Consider the following 20,053-nt stretch of genomic DNA (forward strand, 5'->3'; position numbering starts at 1 on the left):
GCATCCTCTAATGAAACCTACCTCTTATTAGAGATGATGGGGACTCTCCACCCCTTGATCTGATTTAGTTCTGTGTCAGAGACCTCTATCTGCAGCGGGAGACGAGGAACCCAGACTGTCATTTCTAAAGGGGCACTCAGATGCTGGTAAGTAAAATTAACTATGACATTCACTTTGCCTTTCATTTCCTTCCCATTGACAAAGACATAGTCACATCTGTCAGAAACCTGAAAAAAGGAGAAAGGAAAAAAAAATAATGAGCCTCTTCACAAATTATAAAGTATACCACATGCTGGGAAAGTGAGTGGGAGGAAGAGGCAGGATAAAGTTTTAAACTAGCTCCAAGTTCAGGGGACAGCTAGGAATAGCAGGAGAGGTGCCTAGTATGCCATTAATAGCCTGTATAATTTGGCATAATTTTATCAGGCAGGCTTTTTGTGCTGTAAACATTTCCAATAGAATCTAAGATAAAAGAACAGCTTCTTTCTGTCCTTCACTCCCACTCCAGCAATAGGATTGTCCCAATATAATGGCACCGACAGAGCATTCTTGTCTTCTTCCCAGAGCTCAGTCAGACTCTGCTATCCTTCTCTACTTTGTGTGCAGCCCCACGTACTGCAGGGAAGAACAGGTAACTGTCTGCATGAAGAACTGAGTAGGGGACAAAACTATCTAGTCAATCCCAAATTGGGACAGTGTTCTTCAGGAGTCCCATTACAGGTGCCAGGGCTTGGGGTGGTCACATCAACCAAAAACTGATCACAGGGAAGAGCTCACTGAGGCCCAGTGGTGTTCACTGGGGCCAAACAGCCTCATCTCTGCTGCAAGCCTCGCAAAGGTCTTACACAGTGTTCTGCTCAAGCTGGTCCTGATGTCACTTCATTTATTACCTGCAGCTCTGAACATCAGTATTGCTGAGTTACTAAATCTCACTCAAGCAATTTAGCAGCCATTGCAAGGATCCAGGTGACCTGACAGGACCTGTTCGTTACAGCTAGTTAAAATATGTAAGTACATGTCAAATAATTTATTAACTACCGCTTTACCGTTCTGAAGATCTCAAGGAATGATCTACTAAAATCCTGAACTCTTTTCACAATCTATTACCAGGCAGGCCTGCCAAGTCTCATCTTCATCTGAATTCAATGCCATTGTTTACTTTTCTGTTTAAATGCTAAATTAATTTAAGTCGTATTTAAATATCACCAGCTTTTGTAGCATAATCTGCATTCCTAATATTATTATCTTCAAACAACAACCCCCCCTTAGAGACAGATCCATAGCAAATCCATTGCCATCCTTGCTTGTCTGAGCCTAGGTAATGTACCAAAAATGTATTACTATGACTCTTGCAGTATCTTTCTGGTAAGCAATGTCCATTTTAAGGGCAAAATCTTATAGTTGCCATTGGTTTCAGCAGGAAAGGAAGGAGTTTATTTGCAGGCAGAATTATATTTTTTTGGGATATTCTCATGTTAGCATGTTTTACAGCAGTTCTTAACAGCTCCTGTCAGGATCCAATCTCATTGTGCTGCAGAGCAACAGAACCTAGTTGCTGTCAAAAAGGCCTCAAAGCATGGGGGTATGCAACACAAGGGAAGGACCTCACTGCAGGCAGCTGAGCACAGACAAGTCCCGGCTGTGGCACTGATATAATATGCACTTCATCATAATGCTGATTCAAACTGGGCTGAGCTGAGGAAGAGGAGACTGCAAAACTCTGGGAAAAACTTCACATGAGCCTGCTGAAATGGCTATAGAAAAGGCTGGAAGCATAAGCACATTCCCCTTCTGGGAGCAGCACATCTAGGCAGCAGCAAGATTGCAGACATGATTCCTGCATCCTTGCAGAAGGCACAGCAATGTGAGCATAATATTTTCAGAGTGAGAACTACATCATACTTCCTACCTGCAATGTCTAACAGCCTGTCTGACAAGCGGCAACTCAGAAGACCTTCGGGCAGTGCCTGGTGCATCTGCTCCTTCTCCCACGCCACGCGTACTTTGCTTCTCTAAGTGGAAAGTTGTAGAGGAATGAAGCTGGGTCAATTAGCATTGATAATATACAACTGTGGGCTGGCTTCAGGGGCAGTGGGTTGGCCGATGTAGATAAGGTGCAGCTGTGCCTGGTTAAATTAAGTAAGTGGTTGGGCAGCCAATGAAGAGAGAGCAGCCGAGGAAGAAGCAAGAGAGCAAAGAGTGTGCCCTGGATGAGGCCAGGCCAGCAGAGGGACTGGCATGAAGAGTGTGCTGGTATGTGATGGTAAAAGACCTTGTTGCAGCTTGATAGTTTGGAGAGTGCTACGACAGAAAGTGTATACTCCTTGCTGACATTGCACTTATCCTTGTTGCATTTTTGTAATTTAAGTGCTGTTCTCAAATCAGACAACTCTCCTGTGTGTTAGTAAGCTCTGTCTGCTGCTTTCCACCTTTCCTCTTTTTCTGTGGGATGCCAGTGAGAAGAAAAACTGGACAGTCTCAAAGTGCTGACTTCTGCCTGAGAGGCAACAGATCAAGGCTGAAGTGGCTCCAAGGAAAATGTTCAGCCTGGGAGCTAATGGCCCTGAGGTCCTTCCCTTGTCTTTGTGCTCTGCAGGCTGGACTACAAGTACAAGCAAACAGCCTGAAGACAAGGATTTTCTTTAGTAGCACATGGGGCCAGGTAAATAGCTTTCCATGTGATTTCCTCACCACCTCTGCTTCCAGCTAGCAACACCTCATACTTGTGAATCTTTGCTAATTAACATATCAGGCAACCAAATTTCCCACTAGGTGATCAACCTAGGACTGAAACGCTTCCTGGTGATTTAAGGTAACAGGTAAATTTCTGAAGTTATAGTTGAAGGATGTTTCCAAACCACCAGTAGTGTCCTCTGCTGAGCAGAGTGCTGAGCTCCTGCAGCCCGGCTCCCCAGCAGACCTCGCCTGCCTCCCCGGCTCACCCACTGCTCTACACTTGCAACAGGGCTTCTCGCTGGGGACCTGCCAAACATCCTCCTACTGGCTTCACTGTCTGAGCAGTGGCTTTTGAAGCACAGATAGATAACGCAGGTGGGATATTGCTGTTATTTTTATTACTCTGTGTGTGTGTGTGTGAAGAGCAGTTCAGCACACAGGGAATGGAACAAGGCTGAGAGTCTCCCAGGCAATAGGGGTAACTGCTGAATTATGCTAGTAAGAGATGGGAATCACACTCTGAGATTTTAAATTCATTAATGCTCAAGCAATAAAAAGGGAAAGAAAATTTGGCAGGCAAACAGACCTCAGTTCCAACTTTATCAGGGTTTACTACAGAGAGTTAAAAAAAAGAATCCATCCCTAAAAGCCCACTATATGAATGATTAAATACATACCATGACCTTGTGCTTTCAAGATTATGATTTATAAAACAAACTGATGGTCAGAAAAAGAATGACTACACTTGGGATACCCGCTTTCTCCCGTTTCCCTTTCTGTAAGTGGAGACAGCAACAACTATGAGCTCATTCAGTTCCCAGCCAGCCCTTCACTGTTGGAATGAATAAGCATCACTGTTCTGCCGCAGTTTGCATGCAGTCCTAACAAAGCAACATCAAAACATCGTGCAAAGTACAGTACATTTTCATAAATCAGGCCAGGACATTCAGAAACAGGTCATCAATAAAAAGGCAGATTAGGCATGCCTGTGTTACTGCAGACACATCCGAACCATTCATCTTCCAACACAGGAGGACTAAAAAGATGTCAAGAAAGAAGAAAAATTGAGCTTCTTTGCCTCTTTTGAGATTAGTTCTCTAAGCTGTTTGTTGGAAATGAGTGGCTATTTTGTGAAATTAGTTTGATGGGACTCAGCTGAGCATCTGCAGGACAAATATACACGCGAGCAAAGACCCATCAAATGCAGCTCAGCAGCTGGCAGCCTCGGGGCGGAGAGAGTGACCGGGTACCCCCTCGCATGGCTTCCCCCTGTTAACATTGGTGGGGGCAGCACAGAGGAGCTTCTGCTGCCACTGCCTGTTCTGAGCCCACGTCTCCTTTTCAATCTGTAACGGATTTCAATTCCTCAGTCTGTCAAGCAGCTCCTTTTCTTTAGCATTAATTCTTACAAACAGCCTTTAACTACCAACCCTCCTTCCTGTACTACTGTTCTTGCTTTACACGCCTCGCCACATACAACAGAAATGGCTGCGGTTCCCAGTTTATTAAATGCATGAATGGAGTGACTGCACATACCCTCAGATGTGTGTGCTGGAGTCTGCAAATGGAAGAGAGTGTCTGTACTAAATCGGCCAAGAGCTACCTGACAGTTAGGTATTAAGGAACCTATGAGGTTGCAAAAGCTTGGTCCCAAAACAGAGATTTCTGAAAATTATTAAACACATCATAAAATGCAATAGGAACTAAAAAGGGGCTGGAGCAAGGTGGGCAGTTTGGGGGGAAACCCCATTTGTTTTCTTTCCAAAATCTGGGGACTCTCACCCATATCTCTTTTTCCTTTCCTCCTGCCTTTGAGTTTTGGTATCTCAGGGATGGCAACTCCGGTTTTCAGTAGAGGTGACAAGGAAGGGCTCAGGAGAGACAGAGTAGTTTTTCTTTTACTATTAACGTACTGCTGGAATATATCTCTCTGTGTTGTGGCCACCGTAATTCAAGGACATTATAACACCATTATACCCTTCTGGTGCTGTGCTCCCTTGCTAAAACCTTTCTGGGCTTTGTGTCGCTGGAGCTTTTCACACAACTATGCTGAGCTGAATTATGTTAATTAAGGGAGGCTGTACTTGGTGCTCACAAGATGCTCTAGAAATTCAATATAGCGGACTTTTATCTCTTGAGGGGACTGGGGTCTGAATGGCTTTTTTGGGCATGCGCTTGGTAGGTTACAAAAGTGCTTTGTGTTTCATTCAGCTCCTGCAGCTCCACCTTTTCCTGACATTTGTGAACAACTAAGGCAGCTTCCTCTGCGTCATGCACGCACATCTAATCTGTGTGCCAGGGCAGCTGAGGTCAGAGGTCCGTCCCTTATTGCCAGCACAGCGCAGAATTAGGAATGAGATTTCTAAGTGCGCCAGGTACATACCAAACACATGGCTTCTGGCAAGCTGGATGTCGAGTTCAACCATCAGTGCTACAAAATGTGCAGGGTGGAATATTTCAAATGTGCCCATCATTGCATTTAATCCAAAGCCCTAACCCTACTGTCAGAAACAGGAATAAAGTCACTGCTGCTTCCTACCACAAAATCCATGCTGTACATACACATTCCTCAGCCCCACGTGCAGCTCTGTACGTCAGGTACCCCAAAACTGAGCCCAAAACTCAGGTGGTAGCCTTGCAGCTGTGAAGGTAATGCTGCTGTGCCACTTCAACCCAGGACCGTTTGCTTGGCAAACACATATTGACCAGAAAAGGAGGGGGGCATTGCTGGTCCAAGGCGCTTCTTTTTTACATTTACCTAAAAAGCCAGTGTTGTTTGAAAAGAAGTCAGTGCTGTCTGTTAAAACACCCCACATTCTGTATGCTCTTCAGGTGTGATCAAAAGCAAGAGAAATTAAGTTTTTCTTAATTTATCTTACTTTATTTCACAGTTTGCCAGACTATCTGTGGAAGGAAACACTAGACTCTTCAAAGCCTTGTAGTAGCAGGACTTCAGCCAGCCTGGGAAAGCCATGGAAAGAAGCAAGAGCCCCCTCAAATCACACATGATCCCTATCACTGACCTCCTGTATCCAGTTGTCCAGAGAATATTGTTCCCATCCCTTTCCTAAAAGGATCTTACTGCTTTTCTCATTACATTTTTGCAGAGGCTGTCTAGGGTAGATACGAATTTGTGTGGCTGACCATTTCTCTGGTCCCATAAAATCCATGTTAGCTTTGGGCTGAGAAGAATCCAAAGATCTAACAGGAGGGAGGGAAAGGGGAATGTACATTGTAACTCCCAGAAGGGGTACCCAGCACTTCACTGTTAGCTCTCAGAAACAGCTGTAACAGTCTTTCCCCAACTCATTACCATTATTAAATCCCCATGGGATAACAGTAAAATCCTCACCGGAAACTGCTTTTCACAAAGTCACAGCTAGTAAGTCTTTGAAAATAAGATGTACCTGGACCAGTTCTAGTTTAGAAATTTCAGGGGTGGTCAATTAGGAAAGTAAGTCTTTGATACTTCCACATAACATCTGTATTTCGGAAATGCTCTAGGACTCTGTCCCCAGTCCATGTTCCTGTAAGTGATCCTTCCCCCATACAAGCACTCTCCATTTATAGTATACACTTTAAACACAGCCCTGCCACCTGGGCAAGCTCATGGGATCTCTTCTGATTCAGCACTGCACACATTTTCCTTGGTCTACCAGCATAAATGGTGATATTTAGTAACGCAAGTTATGTTCATGAGTCCTGCCTAAATCACTACTGTCAGAATAAGAATGGAGGAGTCTCTTATAACCATTAAAAATGAATGAGGAAGAAAATAACCAAGCAAAAGCAGCTCATTTGAGCTATAAAAGACTCCAGAACACAAGCTGTGTATCAGGGTACATAAGGATGATGCCATTATTAGCTCTGTAAGTCCCTTATAAGTCACTCAGGGAAGGCGGAGTCATCTTTAATCACCCATGCTTAACCTGAAGTGTTGGAGTGAGATTTGTTACTGTGATAACTGAATCCTGCCTGAAATTATGGAAGGCAGAGGTAAGTGACTATAATGAAGAAGTAGCACAGCGGGTAGATCACCACTAAACTCACTATCCACCTCAAGAAGGGACCTGTCCTAGTCTGGGATTCTCTGAGGACCCTGAGGTTAAGAAATCACCATCCTCAGATCTGATGACAGCAACTGATGTGTTAACCACTCTGGATGCTTCTGGAATTAGGAACAACCACTGAACAGCTGCTCTTGAGAAATAATTAAAGCACCTCCTGTGTGGCAGAGAAAGATTTATTTATTTTATTTTCCCAGAAAGAAACAGTAAAGGCAAATGGCTATCACATCAAGTTCAGGGATGCTCTTCCTGTTCCTCAGTTACTCAGGGACTTACACTTTCAGCAGGGTAAATATCCCAAGCTGGGCTGCTCCACACCTGCTGGAAGAAGAATGACTTGGCTTGAACCTTAGCGACTGGATTCCAGTCAGATTTTAAATCTAGCATCACATTGTCAGCTTTCTCCATTCGGGGGATTTACACTGCATAAGGTCTTCTTAATTTTAGATATTTTGAATTTTGACTGTGAGTCTTAAAGTATCTGCCAAAGTCTGAAAAAACTCTTTCAAGGTTGGTAAATGATGAGCTGTGTAAACAAGGCTTCATACCTCATAATTCCTCCGCACCTGGTTCTCTGCCCTGTGCAGAAAGGTTGTGCCTTTTTCAGAGGAGGTGACACATCTGAACTCTGCAAATTCAGAAAAACCAGCGGGTGCTCTGAACTTCGAAGGCCCACATCTTCAGAGTGTCCACGCTTTTCTGCTGTGGTTTTCCTACTGCAGCATGACACCAAAAAATACTGCAACCCACAACCGTATCTGCTTTTTCACTCAAACATCCCCCTTGCTTTCTAAGGGTCTTGGGAGCTTGTTTCCTGCCAGGCATCTCCAAAGTGTCACGATGGAAGCACACCTAGCACTGCTTCAGAGGAAGTTCAGCAACAGACAGATATTAGCAGAGACCTGTGTAAATGAAAAATGTTTTTTACTGCACTAATCCACCGGAAGCCCATCATAGAGCACATCAATTAAGAGAACTGTGATACCAATTGATTTCTAAGATAATTCTTAGTTTGTTCCACATCTTTGTGGCAAACATCAATATATTATCCTCAGAAAAATATGCCTGAGTGAAATATGCAATGGCATATTTTAAGAGGACTTACAATTCTGGGCAAGCATCCAATCCTAGCTGCAAGTTTAATACCTCCTTAGTGAACGTTACGGATCTGACACAATGTTTGCAGCATGTTGGTGTTACTAACTCATAAATTCCCCCCCTAAAAGTCTCTTCTCAGGAATCACCTTTTGGTTTATTAAATCAAGATTTGGTGTATAAGATTTTGGTGGATTTTTCCCTTCCATGTTGCTTTTGCACCTGCTTCCACTACTAAGAACAGTCAAATCCCTATGCGGGGATTTGCACAGAATCTATACATTTTTCAAGGGTGTAGTGAGAGAAGAGCAGCTGCCACACAGTCACGTGTGGACACATTACTAAGCCGCTGTACATGCTGTCCTCACCTATGACTTAGTGCCTGCCTATGGGCTACCCGCAGTCTGCAAAGAGCTTCTTCCTTGTCCCCACTCAGCCACCGTGCTCAGGACAGCCAGGAGCCACCTGGGGATGATGTGTTCCCAGTGCTGAGTGGCTCCTCTCCCATGGGACTGGCAGTAGAGCTGCCTGGGGGATGAATGCTTCACTTCATGAGGGCTTTCAAGACACCTACATGTGGTTTCATTTTTGGGGCATGTAATTCCATTTAATTTCAGTTTCAAATGATTAACATCCTGTAAAAATACCATAACATCAAGAAAGAAGTTATTTTGAAGTGAAAAATCAAAACATTTCATTTTGTAAATGTCAAAACAAGCTGTTTCTTTGAGACAACAGGAAGCTGCTAGCATCCTTTTCTTCCTTTTTCTGTCAGATGACATTCCAAGTAAATTAGCATAACTTCATGAAGCTGTTTTACAGAACTACAAATTCTGACTGAATACAGTCTGCCAAATTTTCCCCAGTAAACTGTGATCAACTGGGGCCACAAATCAAAACAAAACCATCACAATGAAACTCCGCTCAATTAAAATCCAATCACATGAAATCTGGAGTACCTTCAGTGCAATGAATAGTGCTATTCTCATTTGCAGGAAGGAAAGCAAAGGCACAGAACAACCTTTCCGAAAGTGTGGGATTAATTCCCCACTCCATCACACACTTACTAGATGACTATGTGTCATTTATTGAGATCCATACTCTCAAGGATATTGAAGTGTTAACTCCCACTGAGCTCAAGGTGAGTTTTGTGGCCAAATCTCCTTAACAAATCTGGCCTTTAATCTCCCTTTGCTGTATTTGTAAAACGAAGATACTATCCCCTTGTTTTACAGGGATTTTACAAAGCTTGATCTAAAAGAGACAAGAGCAAGCTCAGGTGCTGGGATTACACCTTCTGTTGTATCAACCAACCTTCTGTTGATTAAAATTCATATGTAGATAGAGGACAGTCCTTCACTTTTTTCACCTGCACCAGCAGTCAATCACAGCCACACTGAGGGCACGACACAGTTCTGTAGGATGTGGCATAGAGAATAACTATGTCCCTGGCAAGCAGGCAATGCACAGAGAAATCAAATGGCTTCATTCACTCCTGCTGTTATCTACTCCTTTTGCTGCCATGGCCATCCCTCATTTGCTGTTGGCTACACTGCAATTCCTGCTTTCCAGCTGGAAAAGGAAGGTGGCAACTTCCTGCCCACCTGCTGCTCTTGATATTCAGTGAGCAGCTATCCTGTCAGCACAGGATAGGCAAAAGGTGACATGGCTTTGGCATCTGCTCCTCTAAATCAGTGGGACACGGAAATGTCAGCACTGTCACGTAGGAGAGCTTTAGACAGGTAAGTACTGTCTGACGACTAGCCAGAATGCTGCTGGGCTCAAGCCACCACCTCACGCCTTAGATTTTAGAAACCACAGTTGTTTGTACTGAATATGACAAGACTTTCTTGCAGACATCAAATTACGCCTTCCTATTTCTCTCTTGATCAGAGAACCACATGCACTCTGTAATCACTCACTGCAGTCATCCAAGCAAGGGGGGAGAAGAATGATAAATATAGCCAGTACCCCAAGCTTTTTATTACTAAACTGAGAATGGCATTTCTCCCCTCCTTCCAGTAAAGCTTAAAGAGGAGTAACAACAATAGAACAACTTTGCATGTGAAAAGAAAGGAGAAAAGGCTGCTTGTTTTTCTCTGGGTAATAAATATCTGACTTCCAAGTGAAGCAGAGCCAATGAAGAATGTGACAAATCGGATGGACTAAACACTGAAACCGTGCTGTAAAGGGGACGGTCAGTCTTCTACCTTTGTCAGATCCACTCAGTGAAGCAACGCTGTGGAGAGGAAGGTAATGCACACAGCCTGAAATAGCCTGTTCTAAGGGCTGCTCATACCGTATGCGGGAACCTCCACCTTCAGGAGCAGCTGAGAGGAAAAGGGACAGAACTGCGTGCAATGTGAATCTGACCAAATATACGGGAAGACGAAGTATGTCATACAACTCCTATATTATCCCAGGGCAGCTGAAGGATCTTAGGAGATGCTGAATCTCCCCACATGCAAAAAGGGCTGGTGGAGGAGCACCGGCAGCGCTGGTGTGGAGCAGTCCCACTGCTGCCTGGCTCTCACAGCGTGCTGGGGCTGGAATTGCTCCCAACAGCACACTGGCACGTTGGTTTCAGACCCAGACTGTGAAACTAAACAAGCAGCAGCATTAAGCTGCAGTCAGTAACTTTGATTTTGCCTATACTTATCATGACAGTAAAACTAGGTGTGTGAAGCATCTAATCAACATATCCAGGATACTTCATACTCCCCTTGTTTATAGGAACCAGAAATCTCTGCCAGCTCCTTTCTGTTCCACAGGCAATCCAGCATGCAGTTCAGCTGAAGGCATCAAATTTTTTTCACGGTTTTCTTTCATTCACAAATGGCCAAATATATGACTATTGGCTCCCATAATACTTACTGATTTTACACTTGTCTGTACTATATTAAGCAACAAATCTCTATTTGAATGAATGTACCAGGTATGTGTTTTATGTCCTCACATGCTGATCACAGAAAGCATGCATGCCATTCCCAGTTGCCTGCTAGAACAACAAACATACAGCTGGAACATCAATGCTAAAAGAAACATTTTACTGGAATGCTGCTTGTTCTGTACAAAAGCAAAAGGTTCTTTTAAGAATAGAACCTGCATGAAAAAGATTTCTCATCTGTGCACCCCAGCCAGGGAGAGTGCAGCTTCCCAAAATGTCTCCTTTATTGCAGCAAGCTGTGGGCTTGTCCTCCCACAGAGACCAAGGCTTGTCCCTGTCTCATAAGGTGGAGATGTGCTGGTAGCACAGGTGGACTACAACATTGACTGTTACTAAGTCTTTCCTAATGGGGGAAACTTTTTTTCATACATGCTCAAGCCCTTGGTTACTCCCAAATGAACATCTCTCTGAATTCCCCCTCTGTGTTTGGGTTGAGTAGACTAGGGGCTCTCACTGGCATCCACCACTGAGGATCCCACATCTTGCTTTGCTGTGGCCTTGCAACAGGTTATTCCTCAGTGCAGCATGGTTTCTGCAATGTGGAGGCTATTCACCTTTGATAATCACCACAGCCAAACACTTCTTCCTCCTAAAAATGTTTCCTTAACATATTGTAGCAGCACTTTATAGTCACAGAGGAGATGAGAACTCTGACACCCAGTGATGTTCCCTTCATAAAGCTCTTATAACATCTGACCAAGGCAGAAAACCCGACTTTAATTTACTATTTGAGATAAAGAGCTGAATCACAGAGATCAAATCACATGCCTAAGGTTCACAGAACATTTGTGACCCAGCAAAGACAGGAATCCCAAAATCCGAGGGCTCTCCTATCACAGTACCCTGCTACTCAAAACTAGGGTAGAGCCTGGTCTCGCAGTGAGGAGTCCCCTTGGCCCCACTGCCTGTGGGAACACCATGGTTTTGCCATTGGCATGCATGCTGCTGCCACCCTCATGGCTTCCTGTGACTTCAGTAGCCATGGTCCCTTTTATCTTTTTGGGTGATACCCTTGCAGCGTAACCACATAGGCAGATATAAGGACTGAAGTGTCTGAATCTCTGCCATATTTGCATAGTACATTATTTCCATCGGCTATGTCAAGTTTTCTTTTTTTGGCACTGCCATCACATATATTACATTCACATTAACAAGCCTGTCTTTCTAAAGAACTCCTGTTTTCCTTTTCATTATCCTGAGACACACTTCCAGTCATTTCTCATCTGTCCTTACCAGGTCATTTTTGATATACTGTACAAGTGCAAAGGAGAGCTATACTTCATAAGCAAATTCAAATGACTATTACATATATGCTGCTTTTGAGGGTGTAGGTGGGCTGGAAGTGAAGCATGCGCGATGTGCTGAGTAGTAAGTATTGCAGCTCCTCCGCACACCCTGCTGCACAGACAGGGTAAGATCCCACAGCTAGGCGAGCTGTGGGATTTAGCTCTCCTGCTTCAGACTGAGCTCCTAGGTCAATTCCCAGTGTTGGCCAAGATGAGAGTTTTTAACAAATAGATCTTTTAATGAAGAGAAATCCCTACCTCTCCAGCTGACTACTTTCTGCCCTGAGATATGAGTGCTAAAGGCCACTGAAAGTCACTGTCCACCTACAAAAAAATTCAAATCATATTCTGAGATCTGTATCTGCTACTCAGAACTGAGAACGCAGTATGATTCAACACTGCCTCCAATTAAATTTTTCTCTGTTAGAAAAAATAAGATCCTGTTTTAAAAGGTTTTCATAATTTTAATGGAAAACTACTAAAAAATGAACAAAATGGAAAAATTAGCACCCTTACTGTGGCTTTAAGCATGACTGCTATGAAACCTGGTGTTGATTAGTCCAGTAAAGAGAGAGAGAAATAGAGAAGCCAGCTTAAAGAGAGAGAGAAATAGAGAAGCCAGCTTAAAATACGTTTTCTTTAAGGCTCTAAGAGTAACGTAAATCCTTACAGACTGTTTTGGACTTCTAGTTAGAAAAAGGCACTGGGCTGATATATGCTCTGCCTTCTTGGATTCACTCATCTTTCATCTCCATCACTGCACTGCAGACTGGAAGCATTTCTACTTTTTTGACAACATTCTCATTTTTCCAGCTTCCAAGAAATCTTTAGACTGGGATTCTAATTATGCAGCTCGTGCTGCAGCGACAGGTGGTTATTGAAGACTCAGAAATGACACTTTGACATTTGCAAGTGGATTATAAAGTTTGGCCCATATTCTTGACAATAAACAGCCGGAAAGGAGGGAAGACAGGAGAGTGGTGAAGGCAGTCACATGGAATTTGGAAGACCTGCTTATGTGGGCTCCTGTGCCAAGCCTTCCCAATTGCATGTCTGCAACGTGCACCTGGGCTGACGATGGGCACGCCAACCCTCAAGCTGGGAGATCAATGGAGATTTACAACATATCTAACCAGCTGAGCACTAAAAGCAATAGTTATGCATGCACAGTGCTGTGCCCATGTAATTTAGCTCCATACCTTCCTCCATAGAGTACAGTACTGGGCAGACTCACTAGCTTGGGCTTTTCTGTGCCATAGGTGACAGCATGCCACAGACATCACAGGCACGTCACGTCTCTAGCCCTCCAGCAAGAGACTGGATTGGCTACTCAATGAGCCCGTCTTTAGTATTGCCATTTTCCATCCATTAAGTGGAGACAACAGCAGCACCTGTCATAGGACAACCTTAATGTCTGGAGGATTAAGGATGCAGTATTTCTGCTCAAGGATTTAATCCAAACCACAGACTTTTCTTTGACTCTGGTCAGCTCTAATCATCCTACCCTAAAGGGCCAGTGTTTCCACCCTCAAACAAGAAGTGTACTGCTCTTCTAATTTCTTCCTAAAGAGTCCTGGGTTATACATGAATTTTAATTAGGGACACCACTGAGAACTGATCTGACCTAAGCCAAGTGTGAGACCAGACCTCCACAGACTTAAAGGAGGCAAGAGCCACACAGGAGAAGTGAATGAAAAGACCCTGCAGCGAGAAGAGAATGCCAAGATGAAAGGAGAGGATTTTGAACTCTTCGGTGCTCTCAGACTTCAGTGTCCCACAAGTACAGATCTGCAGGAAACTCCTTGAGTTAAGCCATGTCTCAGATGGTACTTAATAGAACAATGAACAAATGCTGATGAAATTACCTGTGTAACTTAAGACACCATCCTGAGCAAGGGCATTGCATTTCAGTCACTCCAACACAAGGTAAAGAAGATTAAATATGTGTAGCAATGGCAGGCTTTGGAAGTTAAAGCTACAAGGAAAAAGAGATTTTCATCTTGGTAATAGTATGACTTCAAAGAGTCTTAAAGATTCAGTCCTCTTTCTGATACTGAGTTTGCACAGGCAAAGTCTAGTTCTATTCCTCTGGCAAATATTCAGATATCCAACATTACCACTTAGAAAAAAAAAGGAGAAAGCTGTTGCAATGTGCATATACTCATGCATGCATGCATGCCATGCTCTGGAAAGCTGGCCAACACCTTGCAGTGACTGGAGAAAAATAATCCAACAGCAAAGCACGAACAATTTCTCAGAGACCTACACCTTTTTAAGCCAAAAAGCACTTTCAGAGAAGCATATCTAAGCAGGATTGAGCTCCAACAGCAGAGCAGCAGCCATAATACAGAAGTACCAGTTGAAAGCTGGCATCAGCCAACACGGACAGGCTGAATTTCCAGAAAATGTTTTCCAAATAATGCTGGCTATAAAAGTGACTACAAAGTTTGCATTGAAATGGGAGACAGCATCCTTCCGCACTGGAGTTGTGGGCGAGGATGCTGAGTAATGAGGGGATTTCTGTCCTCACTCGATGCACTAACATGACCTTCTCTTCCTCCAGTTGCCTATTTCTGGACAACTGAAGACAAACGAGTTTCCATGCTGGACTGCAAAATGGCACATGGCTCTGAGCTCGTCACCCCGCAACATGGGTAAGATGTGACACACGGAGGTCGGACTGTGACCATGCTTGCATGCGTCGCAGCAGATTGGCATGGCTGGGGGTCTGACTGCCCAATATGCTTGCTTTTAAATCACTCCTCTCTGCTACTTGCTACAAGGCTCCAGGCAGGGCTGTCTATCCTTTTCCCCTCTGCTACATACACACTCTCTTTGCACTCATTTAAGGAAGATGTCAAGCCCTCAGTGCCTATTGGTTTCCTTCTAACAGGGAAACAGCAATGAAGCAAGGGGTTTGCGCATGTGTGTATACACGTGCACGCTTGCACAGGTACACAAGGCCAAAGCTGGCAACAGCATGGGAGTGATGCTGGCATTCCCAAGTATTCCACAGACTGGGTAGCAGCACTGTTTCCATCAGGCTTAAAGGAAAGTATCATCGTCATTCTAACACACCTCCCACCATCTGCAAACACCACTGCTACCAGTGCTTAACTTCCCTTTCACATCTCTAAGTAAGCCCCTTGCGGCAGTGCTGAGCTGAACCCAGGCCCATCCAGCATCTCTCTGGGGACAGAAATAATCCAAAACCACTTGCTCCCCACAGCGAACAAAGGTCATTATTTTGACAAATTAGTTACATCTCTCTCAGTCAGCAATGATGACTCTGAATTATTCAGCATGCATCTGTCTTTTTCCCTTACAAAAATGGCTTGTAAAGCAATAAGTGTATTTTAACTGAACCACTTCTTAAAGATGTAAGACAGTTTGGGTTCACTCTAATGCCCCTTGAAGTCAATGGGAGTCTTTCATTTATTTTCATTTATTTAGTTTCATTAAATTTGCAGATGATGCCAAGCTGGGAGGAGTTGTAAGTACTTTGGAAAACAGGATTAGAATTCAAAATTATCTTGATAGTGTAGAAAATGGTCTAAAACAAACAGATGCAGTTCAAGAAAGGTAAGAGAAAAGTATAAAGTTTGATATAAAAAATTAAGTATAGGATGGGGAAAGACTGGCCTGGCGCCAGCAGTGAACAAAAGGATCTGAAGTAGAGAGGATCAGAAACTCTCAAACTCCAGGGATCAATGAGGACTGGAAGACAGCAGGATTAGCATCTGCAGTAATTTTAAAAACCTGCATAGACAAATGACTGTCAGGAATGCTGTCCATAGCTGGATGAATTGTTCATTTCAGCTCAGTTTGACAATTTCAGTGATTTTTAAGCCATATATTCAGGTATGTAATGTGCAACTTCTCCTGTCTGTTGTCCATGCATACTACCTACAGGAAATGCTGGCTTTCAGCGTAGAAAGGGAAATGAGCATTTCATCTTTGTTCCTCAGATTCAATATTGATCGCAAGAGCAAAAGCATGTTCTGATGTACTGGAAAATATATTTTGCACGCTAACAGAGAACACAGTGCGACCCATGTGAAAGCCACCACTTAAAGCTCTTCTGAACTTCTAAGACAGGAGACGAAAGCAGACTGCAGTGTTCAGCACCCTTTCTGATGATGTGGATTGAACTAAAGTCTTTGTAGCAACGTAATTTGTGTTGCTAGAATGCAATTAAGTAAGTTTGCAGTACAAAAAGTAAACGTTACTTGATACTTCCTTCTTTCCTTATGAGATGTGATAAAATGCTAAATGTATTATTCTCACCTGTATTTGTAGCAACAATTGTGATAATTTACATCACTTTGTGAGGTGTATTCTGATCCACAAGACAAGCCATTGCCTGACAACTGATTGCATTTCATTAAATCAAGAAAATTCAAGGAAAAACATATTAAAGAGATGGGAGCAAAGGCATCCTGTTTTCCTCATACAGCTCAACAAAGGTGTGATTTAAGACCAGTTGAATTATTATGGAACAAAACTGTTTCATTTCTGTGTCTCTTTCTTTGTTCCGTAAAATAACATAACAACAACAATGGTGATGATGGTGAAAATTTTATATTTGAACTTTTCCTATTATCTAATAGTGTCTCAGCATTTTGCAACCAATAACACTTTGTAAAGCACATCATAGTGAAGTCTCAGTGTTTATGATGTAAACTGGTGTCCATGTGTGCATTTTTTCATATAAATATGTATCTATATAGTATAGATATTATCCTCATTGTGCAAGTGCCAGAATGAAATGTTTATGAAGCTTTCCCATGGTCCCAAAGTGCTGGAGAATGCTATCTGCAAATGCTATCTGGGGCTAGAAAGGAAGTCTTACTCTAAGGTTTGAGAATAATCAACCAGACCATCCATGAAAGCCTGCTATACTTAGCATAAACTGGAAAGGCAGGCTGCAAACTATCTCCTCTCACAGACATATTCTAGAAAAAAGAAAAAATAATAATGAAACAAAATCCACACTCGTGGAATGGATAAAAGTCCAGGTGAGGACAGAAGAGATGCAGCTTCTATTTCATATCTTCCCGTAAAAGGTTTGTTTTCTGCTCACTTTGTTCATTCATTAATGTTTTATTCACAGCTGTTTAGACTGTCACAGGACAGTCTCTGATACAGAACTGCAGTTCCTGGTCATTGAGACTTGGTGCTGTTGGGAGATGTAGATCCTATATTAATACAAATGTACTAAAAGAGACAGTAATAAACATGGTAACAGCGAATGTCTGTCTCGTGTCTATAGCTCTTACAATGAAGAAGACAACAGGGCAGATGCATAGGATTTAGGCTATGATGTGCTTGGGGCTAATAGTCAGCAAAGGAAAGACAGCTTTTAAAACACGCTGAGGGTCAGTGTAAGATTAGAAAAAAATTGGCTTTTCTCACCATCAACAAAAAGAATGCCAAATTGTGCTCTAGCTCGCAGCCTGTTGGGCCTGTTGCAGCTAACAGGGTTACGCAGCAGTGCAGTCTAGGTGCCACTGGGCCTTCTGGTGAAGAGTTATCTTTGCTGCTAACCTGAGCCTACATGTCTCCTGAGCTTCCTTTCACCTTCAAAGAAATGACATGAGGAACATATTCAATCAAACATTCAGAAGCTGATTTCAGTGAGGATGGGGAATCAAAGGTGGAGGATAATCTGAAAGCATTTTGTAAGATTTTAGCTGCTTGTTCCCCATTGACTCTGATGGGAATCACACTGCTTTGCTCTTCCAAATGTTTTCACACTCTTTCCACACTTAAAAGCACTTGTACCATATATCTGTTTACTGTTAAATCGAGTTGAGTCCTGAACTATCTTCAAACAATGAACAAGAAAGAATAGCCAGACTATGAAAGAGACTCCACCGGAATATACACTGTCCTGTTGCGTTGGTGGGTCTTGCTTGTTCTCAGTGTTTAGGAACCGGTGATGTTAATAATAACTGCAAAACTAATACAGAAGTCCTGGTGCAGCTGTATTTCACGTTAAGACACCAGGGTATGGAAGCTACAGGAATGAGCAGATGTGGGTCTGTGTACTCAGTAGCTGGATCTCTTGCAGCTAACTCCTATTAAAAGCCTGTGATGAACCCTGGCCACTTGATGGAAGAACTGTACAAGTCAGCAGCTTGTCTCTCCCAGCCCAGGCTGGAAGAAGCAGAGCAGCTCCATGCCTGCATTCTGGATATAGGCTACAAAGACATGAAGTGAAAACAGATGAAGCCATGAGGAAGTCTTTTAATCTGGATCTGCCCTTGTAATTGGAAAAATGGCCTAATTAGATAGCTAAATATTCCAGGTTTGCACAGCAATGCAGGGGCTCTCAAGGACACTAGAAGGACCTGGGAACTGAGGCCCCAAATGATCAGATGTGGACATCAAATTCTGCTAGTTCATGCTGAAAATCCCCCTCTGGGAGTCAGGATTACACCACAGACAAAGGGTGGGTGACTACTCTTGTGTCTAGCTCATTACAGGTTTTAAACTCAGAAGCATAAGAAAGGGACTTTTGAAGACCTGGATTTGCATCGTTCTGCAGTACCCTGGAGAAATCTGCACCTCCTTTTAAAGACAGATATACCCACCTCCAAAGAAACCTTTATGAAAATATCTAACAGAATTGTCGAGCAGCAGTGTCACTTACTCATGCAGTGCTTAGAGACATGCTACATCTTCACTATTCCCTGAAAGAGTAGCTGCTGTTACTCACATATGAGCTGGCAGAAATAAACCTTCTAAAATAAAAGACCTCCTCTCAAAAACAGCACATATGGTATCGGGGAGCAGAAAGGGGAATTAGCAGAGTTCTACATTCAGTTATTGCTATTTATTTGAACGAAACAGGTGACGGAGCCTTAGTCCTGGACCATCTCTCATTCTGCTACAAATCACACAAATTCACAGCCACAAGCCTAAGACCAACCAATTTTTACAACAAGCCTCAGGCACTGACTCCTCATTCTTGACTCACTCATGCCTAAGTAAGCTTAGAATCAGAGCAGAGACATCTGTCCAAGGGATGCAGGCTGTTTTCTGAAAAGCAGTGCCTCCAGAAGTACTGCCACAGCACCAGCTGATCTTCAGCACTTCTCTTTGCAGGTACAGCTCAGGAGGGAGGAATAAAGCTCGCAAAGAAAGTGCATTTCATGAGGCTGGTGCTTTTTAGTACAGCAATGATCACGCACATTAGTGAACTATAGTAGAGGTCTGAGTCCCTCACATACACCTACGTGAAAGAACAGAGTCATTTTCCTTACTTTTTAGCAGGATGCCAAGATGACTTCTTTTCTTAAGCTTAAGAAATTCCCAGGAAGTTGAGTGGAAGTTTTTATAGCAAGGCTCTTCAGGAATTGCTAGTTCAGGAGTTAGGTGGATACATGGGTGTTTCACTTCTTTACAGGGAATGGAAGTAACACAGCAGTGCAGCCTGTCAGATCTTCTCTGATATGTCACAGATAGACTTGCTCTTCTTTTGTAAAGACCTCATGGCCAAACCCCAGGAACACTCATGTATTCAGTGTCAATGCAGTGCCAGACATACTCAGCCTTTAGTGCCGATTCGCAGGTTCCCCACATAAGCGTACCCTGGCCTACCATGCAGACACCTGGAGCAGCTGGGCAGCTGCCCCGTCTCCTCTCGGTTTCTAGACAACACGAACAAACCGCACAGGTCAACTATATGCAGAGTTCCCTGTATTAATGCCATGCTCTCGGCACAGTGAACTGGCAGGAGCTCACTGTGGTTTCATCCTTCACACTCACCATGAGACAACTCATGATAAGGGCTAAATATTACTGCAATTGTACTGAGCTCAACCTGGTACTGCAATTGCAACTGCTCATAAACTTACCCTGGTTTATTTATAACAGAGCAGAGACTGGGCTTATTTGGTATCTCTTGATAATCGTCCACTTGTCATTGTGGCTTCCAAGCAGCAGGTTGCGAAGTCCACTGGTGTCCCATCACTCTC

The 20,053-nt window shown here is 43.3% G+C and overlaps 1 protein-coding gene and 1 long non-coding RNA gene across 6 annotated transcripts in view; one reads left to right on the plus strand and one right to left on the minus strand.

The window, feature by feature from the left end:
• Positions 1-20,053, minus strand: part of TMEM132D (transmembrane protein 132D) — a 261,573-nt gene that overhangs the window by 10,794 nt on the left and 230,726 nt on the right. For all 4 annotated transcript variants that reach the window (XR_005829000.1, XM_040601771.1, XM_040601761.1 and 1 more), the window contains one exon: positions 22-227. Coding sequence is in view for 3 of the 4 variants with exons in the window: in XM_040601771.1 (XP_040457705.1) it covers positions 22-227 (206 nt within the window). In the remaining variant the exon portion in view is untranslated. The remainder of the gene's footprint in view (positions 1-21; positions 228-20,053) is intronic.
• Positions 66-17,317, plus strand: LOC121091717. 2 transcript variants are annotated; one of them, XR_005829018.1, is made up of 4 exons: positions 66-146; positions 897-1,007; positions 14,635-14,725; positions 15,984-17,317. It is a non-coding gene; the product is annotated as an uncharacterized LOC121091717 (long non-coding RNA). The 2 variants fall into 2 exon arrangements; XR_005829019.1 differs by having other exon boundaries at positions 16,040-17,317.

The sequence above is a fragment of the Falco naumanni genome, chromosome 1 (genome assembly GCF_017639655.2).
Source record: "Falco naumanni isolate bFalNau1 chromosome 1, bFalNau1.pat, whole genome shotgun sequence".
Classification (NCBI taxonomy): domain Eukaryota; kingdom Metazoa; phylum Chordata; class Aves; order Falconiformes; family Falconidae; genus Falco; species Falco naumanni.